We start from the raw sequence: 15,624 nt of genomic DNA, 5'->3' as shown, positions 1-15,624 counted from the left end.
GTGATGTGACAACCTGCAGTTCTTCTGGACAGCAAGTCACACTTCACCTTCTACCCAAAGGGAGCTGAAAAAAGAAACTCTTGTGAAGACCAACCTATGAGTCAGTCCTGGTTAACTTCACAGACTTGAGACAGAATGAACAAATCTACAAAATTAAAAGGTAGCTTGCAGTGTCATTACTTTGGAAGAATTCTTAAAGCCAGAATCATCCACTACAAGAACATGCTAGGTACTACCCTGGTTTCCTGAAGACTCTCATCTTTCACAGTTATTTATGATATGATAAATAACCAACCACTGAGAGCTTGGTCATTCCAGGAACTAAAAATGCCTTCTGCTCTCAAGCCATGGATGCAATTTTATGTTCTAGAGCCTTCTCTACATTTGGAAGAAGGAAGTAATTTTATGCTCTCAAAAGATTTCTTGGTATGCTACTATTAAATATTCTTAAGGGAACTGGGGAATGAGAAGAGGGTGAGACCATTATGGAGACAATCTTCAGAACAAATCTTGCTAGTCATCCTACTGTTCCCACTTTCTTTTTCCAATAACATGTTGAAATCTCGTCTGGCACATTAGGGAATCAGATTTCAGGCTATTCCATTCTGCGGTCCCTTTGCAGGTTTCCTCTTGGATTGATCTCTTGATCATTATGTAGTGTCCTTCCTTATCTCTTGTAATCTTTAAGGTCTGTTTTGTCTGATGTGAGGGTTGCTACTCCAGCTTTCTTTTGTTGCCCATTTGCATGGAATGTATTTTTCCATCCTCTCACTTTCAGCCTACATGTGTCTTTAGGTCTGAAGTGGGTTTCTTATAGTCAGCATACATATGGGTCTTGTTTTTGTATCCATTCAGCCAGTCTGTGTCTTTTGGTTGGAGCATTTAATCCATTTACATTTAAAGTAATTACTGATATATATGTTCCTACTGCCATTTTCTTAATTGTTTGGGGTTGATTTTTGGGGGGCTCCAAAATCACTGCAGATGGTGACTGCAGCCATGAAGTTAAAAGACGCTTACTCCTTGGAAGGAAAGTTATGACCAACCTAGACAGCATATTAAAAAGCAGAGACATTACTTTGCCAACAAAGGTCCATCTAGTCAAGGCTATGGTTTTTCCAGTAGTCATGTATGGGTATGCGAGTTGGACTATAAAGAAAACTGAGTGCCGAAGAATTGATGCTTTTGAACTGTGGTGTTGGAGAAGACTCTTGTGAGTCCCTTGGACTGCAAGGAGATCCAATCAGTCTATCCTAAAGGAGATCAGTCCTGGGTGTTCACTGGAAGGACTGATGTTGAAGATGAAACTCCAATACTTTGGCCACCTGATGTGAAGAGCTGACTCATTTGAAAAGACCCTGATGCTGGGAAAGATTGAAGGAGGGAGGAGAAGGGGACGACTGAGGATGAGATGGTTGGATGGCATGACCGACTCAATGGACATGAGTTTAAGTAAACTCTGGGAGTTGGTGATGGACAGGGAGGCCTGGCGTGCTGCAATCCATGGGGTCGCAAAGAGTCAGACATGACTAAGCGACTGAACTGATTTTGTAGATCTTTTTCCTTCTCTTGTATTTCTTGACTATATAAGTCCCTTTAACAATTATTGTAAAGCTGGTTTAGTGATATTGAATTCTCTTAACTTTTGCTTGTCTGAAATGCTTTTTATTTCTCCATCAATTCTGAATGAGATCCTTGCTGGGTACAGTAATCTTGGTTGTAGATGTTTCCCTTTCAGTACTTTAAATATATCCTGCCATTCCCTCCTGGCCTGCAGTTTCTGCTGAAAGATAACGTATGGGGTTTCCTTTGTATGTTACTTGTTGCTTTTCCCTTGATGCTTTTAATATTCTTTCTTTGTGTTTAGTCTTTGTTAGTTAACTTAGTATGTGTCTTGGCGTGTTTCTCCTTGGGTTTATCCTGTATGGGACTCTCTGTGCCTCTTGGACTTGTTTGACTATTTCCTTTTCCATGTTGGGGAAATTTTCAACTATAATCTTTTCAAACATTTTCTCATACTCTTTCTTTTTGTCTTCTTCTTCTGCGACCCCTATAATTCGAATGTTGGTGCATTTGATATTGTCCCAGAGGTCTCTGAGACTATCCTCAGTTCTTTTCATTCTTTTTACTTTATTCTGGTCTTCAGAAGTTATTTCCATCATTTTATCTTCCAGCCCACTGATTTGTTCTTCTGCTTTAGATATTCTGCTATTGATTCCTCCAGAGTATTTTTAATTTCAGTAATTGTGTTGTTTGTCTCTGTATGTTTATTCTTTAATTCTTCTAGGTCTTTGTTAATTGATTCTTGCATTTTCTCCATTTTGTTTTCAAGGTTTTTGATCATCTTTACTATCATTATTCTGAATTCTTTTTCAGGTAGTTTGCCTATTTCCTCTTCATTTATTTGGACTTCTCTGTTTCTAATTTGTTCCTTCACTTATGTAGTATTTCTCTGCCTTTTCATTATTTTTTTTAACTTATTGTGTTTGAGGTCTCCTTTTCCCAGACTTCAAGGTTGAATTCTTTCTTTCTTTTGGTTTCTGCCCTTGTAAGTTTGGTCCAGTGGTTTGTGTAAGCTTCATATAGGGTGAGATTTGTGCTGAGTTTTTTGCTTGTTTGTTTTTCCTCTGATGGGCAGGGCTGAGTGAGGTGGTAATCCTGTCTGCTAATGATTTGGTTTGTATTTTTGTTTTATTTGTTGTTTAGATGAGGGTGCACAGGGTGCTACTGGTGGTTGGGTGATGCGGGGTCTTGTGTTCAAGAGGTTTTCTTAGTGTGAGTTCTCACTATTTGATGCTCCCTAGGGTTAGTTCTCTGGTAGTCTAGGGTCTTGGAGTCAGTGCTCCCACCTTAAAGGCTCAGAGCTTAATCTCTGGTCAGGAACAAAGATTCCACAAGTAGTTTGTCATGGCATTTAGTGAGATTAAAACAAATACTCAAAGCCAAGAAACCAAAGGTGAACCTCAGACAAAGGGCAGTCACAAAATCAGGCAAATAATAATTAAAGTAATGGAATATACACATATACATATACACCCATAAGCAAAGTCAAAGCAGTCCAACAAAAATAAAACACAGTATATTGACCCGGCCAACAATGGAAATCAAAAATTATATTTACCAGTTAAGAACAAAACTAACTAAAGCACAAACTGGAAAACAAAATGAAAGCAAGGTGCCAAGTGGGGAATAAAGCGATGAAAACAAAACTAACAAATATGTTGAGAGGAAAAGAAAGCAAGAATAGATATGCAAAGTTAAATAGAGGTAGATAAAGAAGATTTATATACATTAAAGATTAACTCGTTTGCAGGTTTCAACCACCTCCTATCAGTCGGTGTTCAGGACCGTGCTCAAAGAAATGGCTGTTCGCAACGAACTGGAGGAGGATATTAACATTCCCCTGACCGGTCATCTGGAGAGTGAAACCAGAAGGAAACTGGGAATTCTGTAAGTGACAAGAGGGGTGAAACTATTGGTCACTGGAAGTACTGGTCACTGGATGCAGGTAGCCCAGAGCTAGCGGCAGAGAAAAGTATTAACTGGGCCATGAGAGCAGAGAGGAAGGCCAGGGTCCAGAAGCTTCATTAAGTCAAAGAGCTGGCACAAGCCAAACACAGGACAAGAGTAATATTAGGGGTCGGGGGACAGGATGATCCGGCTGCCAAAACTCAAAGGCAAAGAAATCTATGAACAGGGGATGTGCAAGATAGCATCAAAGGTGAGCAGGGACACAGGATGGAAAGCCCAGGCAAGAAAAAGTCTTGAAGGGACCGTGAACTTGTACGAAAGTCTGGGAGGCAAGGCTCAGACCCCTGAGCCTTTGAAGAGAAGGGACAGTGGGGGGATCAAGCTCATGGGCATCTTCCCAAGAAATTCCTTAGCTTCATCCTAGGCTAGCCATTGCTTCTCCATGCTCCTTGAGGGTGGAAAAGCCCCAAGCATCACTGACCTGGGTTTCATGGCAAGGGCTTGGGGAGCGATAAAGTTATTGCAGATGGCTGCTGGCACCAAATCTTTCTAGTTGGCATGACCCCCGTCACAAAATGTTCCAGAACCCCATGTGTACATCCAGCCTGTGGTACAAGGAAGCCTGGATTTTCACTTATTTGGCTGTCAGAAGCCTTGGTGAACAAGGTACATGGTCAGGCATCTGAGGCACTCTCTGGCAGGGGCTCCGAGGAACAGGCTGTGGGGGATGGGGTACCGTGCATAACCTTCTTGGTGAATGAAGACTCCCAAAAATCAGGGAGAGGCTGACTGCCCGCAACTTCTGCTTTGGGCTCAATAGAGTCCTGGGGCCAGAGACCCCTAAGGCTTCTCTAGGAAAAGGGAAGGCTAAATACACAATGCAAAATACAAAGAACACCCAAGTTTTCAGATCCTCATAAAACAAGAAAAAAATATCCCAAATAACACTGTTGTAGGTTATCCTACATCCTAGGTTACATTTTCTCCCCTTCTTTCTTGTTTAAGCCCATAACCAAGGCTCATTCTAACCTAACTGCACCCAATGAATGCACCTACTGTGTGCTGGTCTGTACCGTAGTGTGTACCCTTACTAGCAAGGCTAGTAAGGATTCCATTAGCTTGCAAAGCTGAGCAAAGAACCAAGGAAAGAACCTTGCCCAAAGGGCACTGGGTGCCTCTGGAGGGATCCCCTCACTGGAATTTAACCCTTGCGTGCACCTGGCATCCTGCGGTCAGCCTGGACAGGCTTCACCCCACCCTCTTCCTCCTTGTTCTTTCACAGGTGATGGTAGGCAAGGTAACTGCTTCAATTCCATTCACAGTGCTTGCAAATAAAGCAAAGAACCCTTGGTACAAATGGGCCATGAAGAGCTCATTCTCAACTTGCAAATAGCTTCTAAAGTACAGACACTAAACCTCCTTTCCACCAGGCAAAACAGTCCAGCCCTTTCCAGCAGATGGTATTTGCTTCCTGAGGTTGCTCGGGGTTAAATTACGCTCTCTTCGAGGACTCTGAAGTGAGAACTTAAAATCTGCCGTGTCAAAGGCCCTCTGCTCAGATCCAATTAAGCCTTGGAAGCTCCCTCCTTCCGGCAGATTCCCTTTCAAAAGGTTTCTGATCTGAGAACCAGGAAAGGCTGCTGTCTCCGGAGACCACCCTTATTTGGCAGGAAAACAGTCCCAGCCATTGACATGCCAGGAGGACTCGCTTTGTATATCGACATGAGAGGAGGGTTGAAGGCTTGATCATTTTGAAGAGCTGTGCCTTAATGTGGCTTTCATGGTGAGTCATTTTTGACTGAGTTTATTTGAAATTTTCCTACTCAGCGCAAAGGAGTTTCAGGTGGCTGTGTCCGGTTCACAAATAATACTGTTTCTCTAAGCTATTTCTGAATAGGCTTTGCTGAAATGTGCACAAGCCACAAGTGCATAAACCACAGAAAAAACAGCCTGCACGAGCTGAACTCATAGAGTCAGCTTTGGCTGGCTTTGGATCTCCCAACCCTGGCTTCATTCCCAAGAGGAACCCCACTGAATTCATTTTGAAAGATCTGGGGTCAGCCCAGATGCCCAGGTTGAAGGCCAATTAAAGGCCAGGAGGGACGCACAGCACCAGGTGCTGGCCCTTTATTCCTGAGCACAGACTGGAAGAAAGCTGGTTGCAAAGGCAGAGCCATCCAGCCAAGCCTCCACCTATGAAATGACGGAGCCGACCCTAGCTCTATCGCATAGCATGACATGTAAACACGAATTCGGTCTCACCTTTTAAAGACAATTCACCTTCCTTTCAGGTTGAAGAAGAATTTTGAAAAATACAAGGAGATGATCGGCTGGATTTTGAGGAAACGTGAAAGTAAGAACTCCTCTCCCATTTTCCATCCCATTACCCGGTTCTCCTGGGTGTATCTCGCTGTCTCCCACCTTCCTGTGTGTCCCTCAAGGAGGCAGAAATGCTTGTTCCCTCACTTGAGCATCTGTTGGGCCAGTAAAGTCTCAACTGCCAGGGATTGAAATACTGAGCAAGCCAAACACGGTCTGGGACTTCAGGGGGCTTATCCTTTGATTGTGACAAGGGTGAGAGGGAGGGCAGGAGGTGAAGATAAACAGGAAACTGGGGAATTTGCATATAAAATAGTTAATGCTTTAGCGGGAAGGAGATACTATGGGACCACACAAGAAGGCATAACCTGTATTGGGGGAGGTTCTAAGCAGTCATTAACACAAAGTTTAGGAAAGAAATAGCCCCTTTACCAGATACTAAAGGCATCCTAAAGGAAATCAGTCCTGAATATTCATTGGAAGGACTGATGCTGAAGCCGAAACTCCAATACTTTGGCCACCTCATGAGAAGAACTGACTCATTTGAAAATACCCTGATGCTGGGAAAGATTGAAGGAGGGAGGAGAAGGGGACGACAGAGGATGAGATGGTTGGATGGCATCACCGACTCAATGGACATGAGTTTGAGTAAACTCTGGGAGTTGGTGATGGACAGGGAGGCCTGGCGTGCTGCAGTCCATGGGGTCACAAAGAGCCAGACACGACTGAGCGACTGAACTGAACTGAAAGGCATTGGAGATCCAGCTGCTAAAACTTGCCAATCATGGACTTTGCCAGCTTTGGGGGTCTAATCAAAAAGTCTGAGCCAAGAGCCTAAGCTACCAGGCTACTTAATTCAGAAAACTCCAAACCACCAGCTGGAACATCTTTCAGTTGACCAGATCCCACTGACATAGAATTGGCGACGACAACCACAGCTGACACACCTCATCCATCGCGGTACTTTTTCTTGCTGAGCCAGGACAAAGCCCCAGATTCCCTCTCAAGACGTGCTCTCGTCCCCATACCAGTATGTGCCCCTGACCGAACTCCTATAGAATGACTGCTGCGGGCAGCCCCATGTCTCTGAACCCTCCGATTTCAAAGCCAAGGATGGCTTCACAGACACGTGAGCTGTGCAGGTACGCAGGCCTCCACACTTAGGGCCCGGTGCTGGCTTTTAATGCCCGGCTGCCACTGTCTTGAAATTCTTCATAATTTATTTTGGTTGCCTAACATGCAGGGTTCTAGTTCCCCAACCAGGGATCAAACCCATGCCCCCTGCACTGGGAGTGCAGAGTCTTAACCACCAGGGAAGTCCCTGAAATCTTGAATAATTTTAAAACAAGGATCCCTGCATTTTGAAATTATAAAGCCTCTCCTGTGGGTGAAAAGAAGTGGGAGATACTACACAGCTCATGTCATGGGTCCACCAGACCCCAAAGCTTCCCATGTGAAGGTCACAGGCCTGCATCTCCGGGCAGCGGCCTCCAAGCAGCATTGCTTCAGAGGAACCTGACGGGTCTCTGTAGCCAGCATGACCCCACTTAAAGGAAACTGAGGCTCAGACAGGCAACCTAACACCTCCCCCTATTAAAGACAGAGCTGGTTATACAGCACAAACCAGAAAATCTGTGATTCTCAGGAATGCTCTCTGTTCCTTTCTGACTGACCCTCAGGAAGAGCAGCTGGGCTCACATCTGCCTCCCCGCTGGACAAATCGCCTCCACTCTGGAAGGAAGCACTGGAGGAAGGCTCCTCTGAGGAAGCCTGAGTCCCGTGTCCAAACCGCTCACAAAGGGCTTTCATCGACTCTACCCCCGCCCACCTCGCCCTCCTCATCTCCCTGAGGACGAGCTCCTCTCTGAGCTCTAAGGAGCGGCCTCCTTCCGTCCCTCAGGTGCACACAGCCGTGTTCTCCTCTCCCCAAGCCCCACCCCACACCTCTCCGACATCACTGACACCACCTCAGACACCTTCATTGCCTCAGTGTCCCTGATTCCCATCCTCTCCTTTCTCAGTCCTTCACATTCTTTCCAGCAAAATCTTTTCAAAACTCTTCCCTGGCCCTCCATTGCCCCCAGGAAAATTCCACATTTTCCCCATGTGGCTTCAAAGGCCCTCACTCTTGTCCATTCCAGACACACTGGCTTTTCTGTTATCACATGAGCAGGCCTCCTTGCCACAGGGCCTTTGGACATGCGGTCCTCTGGCTAGAGCACTCTGCGCGCCAATAGCCTTATGACTTGCTCCCTCACTTTATTCAGGTCTCTGCTTAAAAGTCACCTTCTCAGAAACTGTTTCTTTGGCTACCCTTTACAAACCAGTGTGCACACACACACGCAATCATTTTCCATTCTTCTCATTTGCTTACTGTTTCTTCGGGGCATGCCTAGCCACCAATATGTGAAGTTTTTCCGTTTACTTGTGTAGCGTCCATCTCCCCTACTAGAACGGGCAGCAGGCACTTTGCCACCCCTGGTACCTAGGACAGCTTTTGGCATACGTGAACACAATGGATATTTCCTGAGTGAATGAATAGAGGAATGACCTAGCCCTGCCTATCTCTCCAGTCACCCGTTATTACTAAGCTGGTCTCATGCTAGCCTTCAAACCATGCAGCGCTTATGCTAGGAATTCCACCTGGCAAACTAGAGACAACGTCCACTCTGTGCTCAACCTCCAGGCCTGGATAGGGTCCCTGTGAGCTCCGGTGGCACCTTGCCTTCTGTGTTGGCAACCTCAGAGTTCCTGGGGTGAAATTCTAAATCAGCCGCTGTAAGACAGCATCACCGACTCCATGGACACGAGTCTGAGTAAACTCTGGGAGACAGTGAGGGACGGGGCGTGCTGCAGTCCATGGGGTCGCAAAGAGTTGGACACGACTGAGCAACTGAACAGCAACAAGAAGAAGCAGAGAGCAAGGAAAGACGTGAGAGGCAGCCCCCTCCACACTGTAGGCGGCGGGTTTAAAAAGCAAGAGAACTTACACCCAATGTGCGCATGTTTCTGGTGGCGCAAGACTTGTAGATTTCCACCTCCATTGGCCAGAATCTTAAAGTTTAAATGGAGGCCTTACCTGGCTTCAGGTATGTATCCGTCCAGGTGGGCTCAACAACATAGTGCCCACGAGGCTGCATCCTTGAAAAGGGTTGCCAGTGTGGGAACTGTGGACAGAACATACATTCCAAGGACCGGGAAGTGGGTGGGGAGACTTCCATGCCCCGTCCAGCTCCCGGGTCAACAAGCTGTCATGTCCTCTCCAACACCTCCTCTCCAACACCTCCTCCAACGCTGTGTTGGCCCCAATGGTGGGACAACCAAGCTCTCTTAACTGACCTCCCCCAAATCTAGTTGCAGAGGGACCAGCCCCCTTGCCAGGCAGAGCATCCTGGCTGATACCGACTGCGTGCCTCCCACTGCGGCGCCCCCTGGTGATCGGACCCCTGGGAAGAGTCCCTGAGAGTGGGATTGTTCCCCGGTGGTCCTTGCTAGCTTACTCCAAAATCTAATAGTTATAAAAATGGACCAAAATGAAGATTAAAAAGAAATTTGCTGCTGCTGTGAAAACTAAGTGGAATGCTTTTGAGAAGACTCAATAAGAAAGTAGCTTTACAAATACTGCTTAGAACTAGGCGTGCACCAAATATACACAAAAGCTTGGGGGATCTACAGAAAACTTTTTTTCAAGTCTACAATTCTGCACTCAGACTATGTAGAAATTGCCAAAATTGAAAGTTATAGATAATAAATTATGAATGGGGTTTGAGCGAACGTGATCACAGAGTCCAGCCCTTAAAAATGGTGTGTTAGCTACCACGTATAAACTAGCTAGCTAGTGGGAACCTGCTATACAGCACAGCAAGCTCAGCTCAGTGCTCTGTGATGACCTAGAGGGGTGGGATGGGGGTGTGGCAGGGAGGCTCAACAGGGAGGAACTATATGTATACATATGGCTGGCTACCTTTGTTGTACAGCAGAAACTAACACGACATTGGAAAGCAACATCCTCCAATTAAAAATAAAATTTTAAAATAGTGTTAGTATACATCTGTGTTTTAAGGTAAAATGGCCTGCTTAAGGTATGTTTCCTTTTTTTTTTTTTTTAATGACTCCCACTTTATCCTGTTTTTTAAATTAACAGACTCACCAGCCTCACTTGTTACTGGCACATGGCTGGTGTATCACCCCTCGCATCCCCAAGTCTGAACTGGGTGGTGTTCACCGTGGTGTCAGGCATCTGACACTGAGCTGACACCTCAGAGGCCCTTAATAAATGTGTGTAGAATGAAAGAATGAATGGAAAAAATGAGAGCGCTTGGGGAAATACGGCCGATATCCCAAATCCTCAAACTCTCTTTGGGTTCCTTGAGAGAAATAGATCCAAGTTTTCTTTCTCTTTTCTACCAAAGACTTATATAGCCAAAGGACCTCAGAGGGCACTTTGACCTTTCACCTGTGTAATATACCACCACCACAAGACGAGGAGGAGGAGGTGGAGCCAGAGAAAGGAGGAGTCAAAAAACCTCGTGTTGTTCGCCGTACGAAGACATTAGAACTAGATATGGACTGGACCAACAGCAAAATTAAGGTAATTGTGGCAGTGCCCTGGTGTTTGCATTTTGTCCAGGGGTTTTTTTTTTTGTTTGCTTGTTTGTTTGGTGATTGGGGTGGGGGGATTTACTGGATTTAGAAAAGGCAGAGGAACCAGAGATCAAATTGCCAACATCCATTGGATCATCGAAAAAGCAAGCGAGTTTCAGAAAAACATCTACTTCTGCTTTATTGACTATGCCACAGCCTTTGACTGTGTGAATCAGAACAAACTGTGGAAAATTCTTAAAGAGATGGGAATACCAGACCACTTGACCTGCCTCCTGAGAAATCTGTATTCAGGTCAAGAAGCAACAGTTAGAACCAGACATGGAACAACAAGACTGGTTCCAAATAGGGAAAGGAGTATGTCCAGGATGTATATTGTCACCCTGCTTATTTAACTTATATGCAGAGTATATCATGCGAAATGCCAGGCTGGATGAAGCATAAGCTGGAATCAAGATTGCCAAAACATCAATTTGGGAGAAACATCAATAACCTCAGACATGCAGATGACACCACCCTTATGGCAGAAAGCAAAGAGGAACTGAAGAGCCTCTTGATCAAAGTGAAAGAGGAGAGTGAAAAAGTTGGCCTAAAGCTCAACATTCAGAAAACTAAGATCATGGCATCCAGTCCCATCACTTCATGGCAAATAGACAGGGAAACACTGGAAACAGTGACAGACTTTATCTTCGTGGGCTCCAAAATCTGCACAGATGGCAACTGCAGCCATGAAATTAAAAGATGCTTGCTCCTTGGAAGAAAAGCTATGACCAACCTAGACAGCATATTAAAAAGCAGAGACATTACTTTGTCAACAAAGGTCCGTCTAGTCAAGGCTATGGTTTTTCCAGTAGTCATGGATGGATGTGAGAGTTGGACTATAAAGAAAGCTGAGCACCAAAGAATTGATGCTTTTAAACTGTGGTGTTGGAGAAGACTCTTGAGAGTCCCTTGGACAGCAAGGAGATCCAAGCAGTCCATCCTAAAGGAGATCAGTCCTGGGTGTTCATTGGAAGGACAGATGCTGAAGCTGAAACTCCAATACTCTGGCCACCTGATGCGAAGAGCTGACTCATTGGAAAAGACCCTGATGCTGGAAAAGATTGAAGGCAAGAGGAGAAGGGGACGACAGAGGATGAGATGGTTGGATGGCATCACTGACTTGATGGACATGAGTTTGAGCAAGCTTCAAGAGGTGGTGACGGACAGGGAAGCCTGGCGTGCTGCAGTCGATGGGGTCACAAAGAGTCAGACACGACTGAGCGACTGAGCTGAACTGGGGGTGGGGGGGCTGGGGATGGTTCAGGTGGGACATATACACACACCCTCAGAGAGCAGTCAGGACCAATACACAATGTGAACACAAACAAGAAAAATATGTCCCATAGACACGAGGCACACCTGAGTGTATGTTTTATCACAGATTGGCCGGGACTTTAACTGGGGTCATTGTCATTGAAACACTTCTCTTTGCAGGGCCTACAGTAAGCAATTGGGTGGGATTTGGAGGAGAGGGAAGGAAATATATAATATGTAGGTCCTTCCCTTAACAAATTTAAAATCTATATCAAAAAGCAGTCACATGGTGAATGTGTATATGAACTATGGTACATCCATACAATGGAATATTAGTCAGTGCTGAAAAGAAATGAACTATCAAGCCATGAAAAGACATGGAGGAAACTTAAATTTGTATTATTAAGTCTAGGAAGTCAATCCAAAAAGGCTACATATTGTATGATTCCAATTATATCACACTATTGGAAAGGCAAAACTATGGCGGCAGTAAAAAGACTCGGTGGTTGGCAGGCGTTTGGGAAGAAGGATGAACAAGAGGAGCACGGAGGGTTTTAGGGCTGTGCATACATTCTGTGTTGTATTGTAACAGTAGATATATGTCATTATTATTGCTGTTTAGTCACTAAGTCATGTCTGACCTTTTGAGACCACATGGACTGTAGCCTGCCAGGCTCCTCTGTCTATGGAATTCTCCAGGCCAGAATACTGGAGTGGGTTGCCATTTCCCTCTCCAGGGGATCTTCCCAACCCAGGGATCGAACCCAGGTCTCTTGTGTTGCAGGTGGATTCTTTACAGCTGAGCCACCAGGGAAGACCATATGTCATTATATATTCGTATAAACCAGCAGAATGTAGAATACCAGGAGTGAACCCCAGTGTAAACTATGGACTCTGGGTAATGGTGATATGCAGTGTAGATTCTTTGTATAAATGTACACCATGGTGTGGGATGTTGAGAGTGAGGGAGGCTACGCATGTGTGTGGGGGTGAAGAGAATTTATGGGAAATCTCTGTATTTTCTACTCAATTTTGCTATGACCTGCTCTAAAAAATAAAGCCTATCTGTAAAAACCAATCACATGGTATATTTATAAAGATGGATACTATAAAGCCATAAGTGAAAACTAGTCTCAATTAGTCACATGAGCTAATAAGGTCCAGAGCTCAAAGAAAAAAAGGCACTGAAGGGGGCAGTAGGAAGATGTGATAGACTCTGCTTTCTGTAAATATATACTGAGAAGGTACTATGCCCCAGGCCCTCTTCTAGGTGCTGGAGCTACCAGGGTACACTAACAAAGCCTCGGGAGCCACGGAACTTACACTTTAGTTGAGCACACAGTCAATGCACACAATTCTGTTCCAGTGCCAAGGCAAGTATTGTTAGGTGCCACAAGAAGGAAAGCAGGATGAGGGGCTCTAGAGTTGCTGGGCTGAGAAAGGGGTAACTGTCATGCTTTTAGTGCAGTTGCAGAAGTGCCATTTGAGCCTAGGCAAGCATGAAAAGAGGAAGCAAGCCACTAGAGACTTGGAGGAGGAGTGTCCTAGGCAGAGCTAACACATGCAAAGGCCCTGAGGCCCTTAGCCTCAAGGACGGCGGTGAGCAAGTGAGAAAGGGAGGGGAAATGAGCTCGGTGTCTAGGTCAGGTAGAGCCTTGTGGGTCATGGTTTTATCCGAAGGATGCCATGGTAGAGCAGGGGGAACATCATCTGGCTTATGCTCTAGAAGAATCTGGCTGCTCTATGGAGAACAGGCTTAAGGGGGCAAGAGTAAAGGCAGAAAGTTCAGCTGGAAGCCAGGTATTAATGCAGGTGAGAGACGACGTGCACCTCTACTAGGCTGGTGTCAGAGGTAGTGAGAAGCTGTCTCACTGGGGCATATTTTTTAAGTAGCCCTGACTAATAACACAACCTCTGTGCTTGAGACCGTCATGTATGTTTTTCTGGGTCTCACTTTCTTGAACTGTAAAGTGAAGATAAAGTGAAGATAATAATACCATACTTATCCCACAAAATTGTTGGGAAAAGCTACGTCTACATTATATGCAGAGGTGCTTTAACACCTGCATGATGTTACATAAATGTTAGCTTCTAGTAGTCTCATGGGTTCTCCAATTTACTAAGTGATAATACAGCTTTTTCTCAGTTGCTCAGGCCAGAATTCTTAGATTCCTCCTTTGGGCTTTGTGTGATATATTTCCCAGTGAGGGAAAATGGAACGACTTTATCTCTGTCAGGGATTTTTCTTTGCCCGTGGCTTCTTGTTTTTGGGAAAATGTCATCCCATGACAAGTGAATTTGATGAGAAGAAAGTGTATCAAGAAATTCTGGCTTCAGGTGTCTTTTGAAAATAAGACCTAAAATATAAAATCCTCCCCCGTGAGCAAAATCTAGAAGCTTCTTACCGGTTCTCAGGAAGAAACCAACCGTAGATGTCCTTATAAAGTGCTCTCTTTAGGGTAAAAAAAAAGAGAGAGAGCGGTGATTTGTAGAGTAAATGTGCAAGGTGGCTGGGAGCTTAATGGCTGGAGGTGGTACGTGTCCAAGGATGAGCCTGCCGGCTGGGGGTGGCAGGGACAAACTGTGGGAGTCTGGCTCCCCTTTCATCGGACAGCCTTCTGTAGGTAGCTCAGTCACGTCTGACTCTTTGCAACTCCATGGACTGTAGCCCGCCGGTCTCCTCTGTTCGTGGGATTTTCCTGGCAGAATACTGGAGCTGGTTGCCATTTCTTATTTCAGGGGATCTTCCCCATCCTAGGGATCAAACCGGCATCTCCTGTCTCCTGCACTGGCCGGAGGAGTCTTTACTACTAGCGCCACCTAGCGGAATGCCTCTCTTAAATGGGGGAAATGATAGCCCCTCCTCTGTAGGGTCACTGTGTTGTGGAAGTCACGTGCTGAGCGCAAGCGCTGGATGTAGGGACAGAGTCAGTTACAGGATCTTCATCATCACCTGGTGGAGCGGTTCCTGGGCATTGAAGGCCACGCCTTGCGGAGTCCACAGCAGCTCCTCATCAACCAGCTGCACCTTTTTCTTTCATGGTCTCAGATCTTGGCATTCTGCAGTGAGCTCTCTTGAGTGAAGGGTTCTTCAGTCATTAAAAATAAGAGCTTGGAAACCACTGATCTGACACCTAGTTAGAGTAATGCAGGATAAAACACGACCAGAAAAGGCATCCTGCTACAAACACCTGGGAAATTTAAATAAAATGTAAAAAAAAATCCTTTTAATGTATAGTATTTAATTGCAGAAGTATATGCGTACCGTATTTAAATCTAGAGTATATAATAGTATATTGGAGAAAGAAATGGCGATCCACTCCAGTATTCTTGCCTAGAAAATCCCTGGCCGGCTACAGTCCATGGGGTCGCAAAGACTAGGACATGACTGAGCACACATACACACGTATAAGAGTATATAAGAAAGTAAGGGAGGTAATACCAGAAATAGAAACTGGAAAGAGAATAGTGAGAGTGCGTGGGGTGTGGGAAGCAGGAGAAAGGCTTGCATTTTAATGTCTGACGGGGATTCAAGGCCCCTGGAGGACGCGCATCTTTCTCAGGCACCAGTGAAGTAGCTACAGTAAGCGGTGACACATTTAACCACAGAACACTTTGCAAGCACTAAAGAGCTAATACCAGGACTTCCCTGGTGGTCCTGTGGCTAAGACTCCTCCTCACTGCCGATGCAGGGGACCAGGGTTCAACCCCTGGTCAGGGAACTGGATCCAACATGCCACAAGTGAGACCCAGCACAGCCAAAGATGGAGGTGCAGGAGGGAAGCTGATATCATATACACTCTGCTCTCTTAGCCCTGCAGATTTTTTTTAGTATTTCTATATAAATTTTTGGCTGTGTTGGGTCTTAGTTGCAGTGTGCAGGCCTAATTGCCCTGAGTCACGTGGAATCCTAGTTCCCCGATCAGGGATTGAACC

General features: G+C 45.4%; 2 protein-coding genes across 15 annotated transcripts in view; one reads left to right on the top strand and one right to left on the bottom strand.

Annotated features, from left to right (window-relative positions):
* Positions 1-15,624, top strand: part of ERICH6B (glutamate rich 6B) — a 90,900-nt gene that overhangs the window by 49,416 nt on the left and 25,860 nt on the right. For all 14 annotated transcript variants that reach the window (XR_014070532.1, XR_014070531.1, XM_081547343.1 and 11 more), the window contains 3 exons: positions 3,314-3,450; positions 5,763-5,824; positions 10,203-10,381. Coding sequence is in view for 12 of the 14 variants with exons in the window: in XM_081547343.1 (XP_081403469.1) it covers positions 3,314-3,450; positions 5,763-5,824; positions 10,203-10,381 (378 nt within the window). In the remaining 2 variants the exon portion in view is untranslated. The remainder of the gene's footprint in view (positions 1-3,313; positions 3,451-5,762; positions 5,825-10,202; positions 10,382-15,624) is intronic.
* Positions 1-15,624, bottom strand: part of CBY2 (chibby family member 2) — a 137,862-nt gene that overhangs the window by 107,436 nt on the left and 14,802 nt on the right. The window lies entirely within an intron of this gene.

This window comes from Giraffa tippelskirchi, chromosome 12 (genome assembly GCF_054371585.1).
Source record: "Giraffa tippelskirchi isolate mGirTip1 chromosome 12, T2T-mGirTip1v1.2.pri, whole genome shotgun sequence".
NCBI lineage: Eukaryota > Metazoa > Chordata > Mammalia > Artiodactyla > Giraffidae > Giraffa > Giraffa tippelskirchi.
Note: the sequence above shows the minus strand (reverse complement) of the source record. Positions and strands in the feature narration are given on the sequence as shown.